Here is a 1504-nt window from a genome sequence, read left to right as displayed (position 1 = left end):
TCTCCTTTACCTTCAACAGTGCCTCATCTTTGGCCTGAAGCTCTTCCTCCTGGCGAGTCACTTGTAGGAGAGGCTTCACCTTTGTGAAGACGCACCACCACTGCCAGCGCTGCAGTTTCAGGTATGCGGCACAGTTCCGCTGCAGGACTTTCAAGGCACTCAGCTGTTGCTGTTTCTTGGCAAAGGCCTTTCTGGCTAGGTAACCTCTGCAAACAGCCTGGAAGAAGATGATGATATCAGTAATTTTTAAATCTCTTTCTTCCTCTAAGTGTGCCAAAACACCAGCTCTGAAAAACATCTTGCTCTGTCCAATCCTGTACAAGTTAGGGTCCAGCTCTAAAGCTCAGATCATTCACTCACAAGACTGTTTGCCATCTATAAATCCTTTAGGAATAGCATTTGGAGTTAGGATCTCATATCTCTGTCTGAATTCCTGGAAAACGATCCTGTTTGGGAATCCCTGGTGGCAGATTCTGATCCCCTCCAGGACTCCATTGCAGGGAAGCTGATCTAGCACTAGATGTGGGTCCAGTTTTCCAGCTCGCTTCTCATGATTTGGAATGATGCAGCGAACAAAGTTAGGGTTGGTGTTTCAAAGAGTGGTCATCAGCTTGGTGAGAGACTCTTTGTAGAGTTGTCTGATGGTACGGAACATGCCCTTCTTGGTTTTATATGCAGAGCCAAATGCAGTCTCAGTCATACCGGTGACTTGGTCCAGACCCACAATACGGTCCATGTCTTTCCAAAGCTCTGCCACAAATCTGTCTGAGGACTGGTGCAACAGGGTGGCCACGTTGTCATCGAGAGGGTCCATGTTCTTCATCAGCCACTCATCTGCCTTGTAGTCCACCTTCCCTGCATAATGTATAATGCAAAAATCGGCTTTGTCCTTCAGTTGCTGAGGTTTCTGAAACTTGGAGTGGGAAAATTGCTCTTGGACCAGTCTTTCAACAAAGGTTTTATCAGTGGCTTTAGGGAACCAGCACTCTTCATCCAAAAGGGCCAGCACACCAGGGGGGTTAGTGGGTCTCTCTATCAAGTCAATGCATGGCTGCAGGTCTAACCCAAAGTCGATGAAGTTCCACTCGATACCTTCCCGCTGGTATTCCTCTTGCTCCAGGATGAACATGGTGTGGTTGAAGAGCTGCTGCAGCTTCTCGTTGGTGTAGCTGATACAAAGTTGTTCAAAGGAGTTCAGCTCAAAAATTTCAAATCCAGCAATATCCAGAATTCCGATGAAAGATGCTCCCTGGCGTTTGGTCCTATCCAGGGCTTTATTAATACGGTGAACTAGCCAGCGAAAGAGCCGCTCATAGGTAGCTTTTGCCAGTGCTTCTACTGCAAAGTCTGCTTGTTCTTTGGTCTGGGCTTTCTGCACGTAGTCTCGGCCGACCTTGATCCAGGGGATAAGTATAGCCCGAGTAAACTCCATCACATTCATCCCAAGAGGATGGCTGAGTTTTTGTGCAACTGTATTTTCTGGCATGGAAGCTTGATCAGTATT

At 47.3% G+C, this 1504-nt stretch overlaps 1 protein-coding gene across 1 annotated transcript in view; it reads right to left on the bottom strand.

Annotated features, from left to right (window-relative positions):
* The window catches only part of LOC103212089 (myosin-10-like), a 39691-nt gene that overhangs the window by 3351 nt on the left and 34836 nt on the right, over nucleotides 1-1504 (bottom strand). Inside the window, 1 exon segment of the mRNA XM_042783303.1 lies at nucleotides 2-1501. Coding sequence (XP_042639237.1) covers nucleotides 2-1501 — 1500 coding nt within the window.

This window comes from Orycteropus afer, unplaced genomic scaffold (genome assembly GCF_000298275.1).
Source record: "Orycteropus afer afer isolate SDZICR_OR568_19922 unplaced genomic scaffold, OryAfe1.0 scaffold00848, whole genome shotgun sequence".
NCBI classification, from domain to species: Eukaryota; Metazoa; Chordata; class Mammalia; order Tubulidentata; family Orycteropodidae; genus Orycteropus; species Orycteropus afer.
This window is presented reverse-complemented; position numbering and strand designations above follow the sequence as displayed.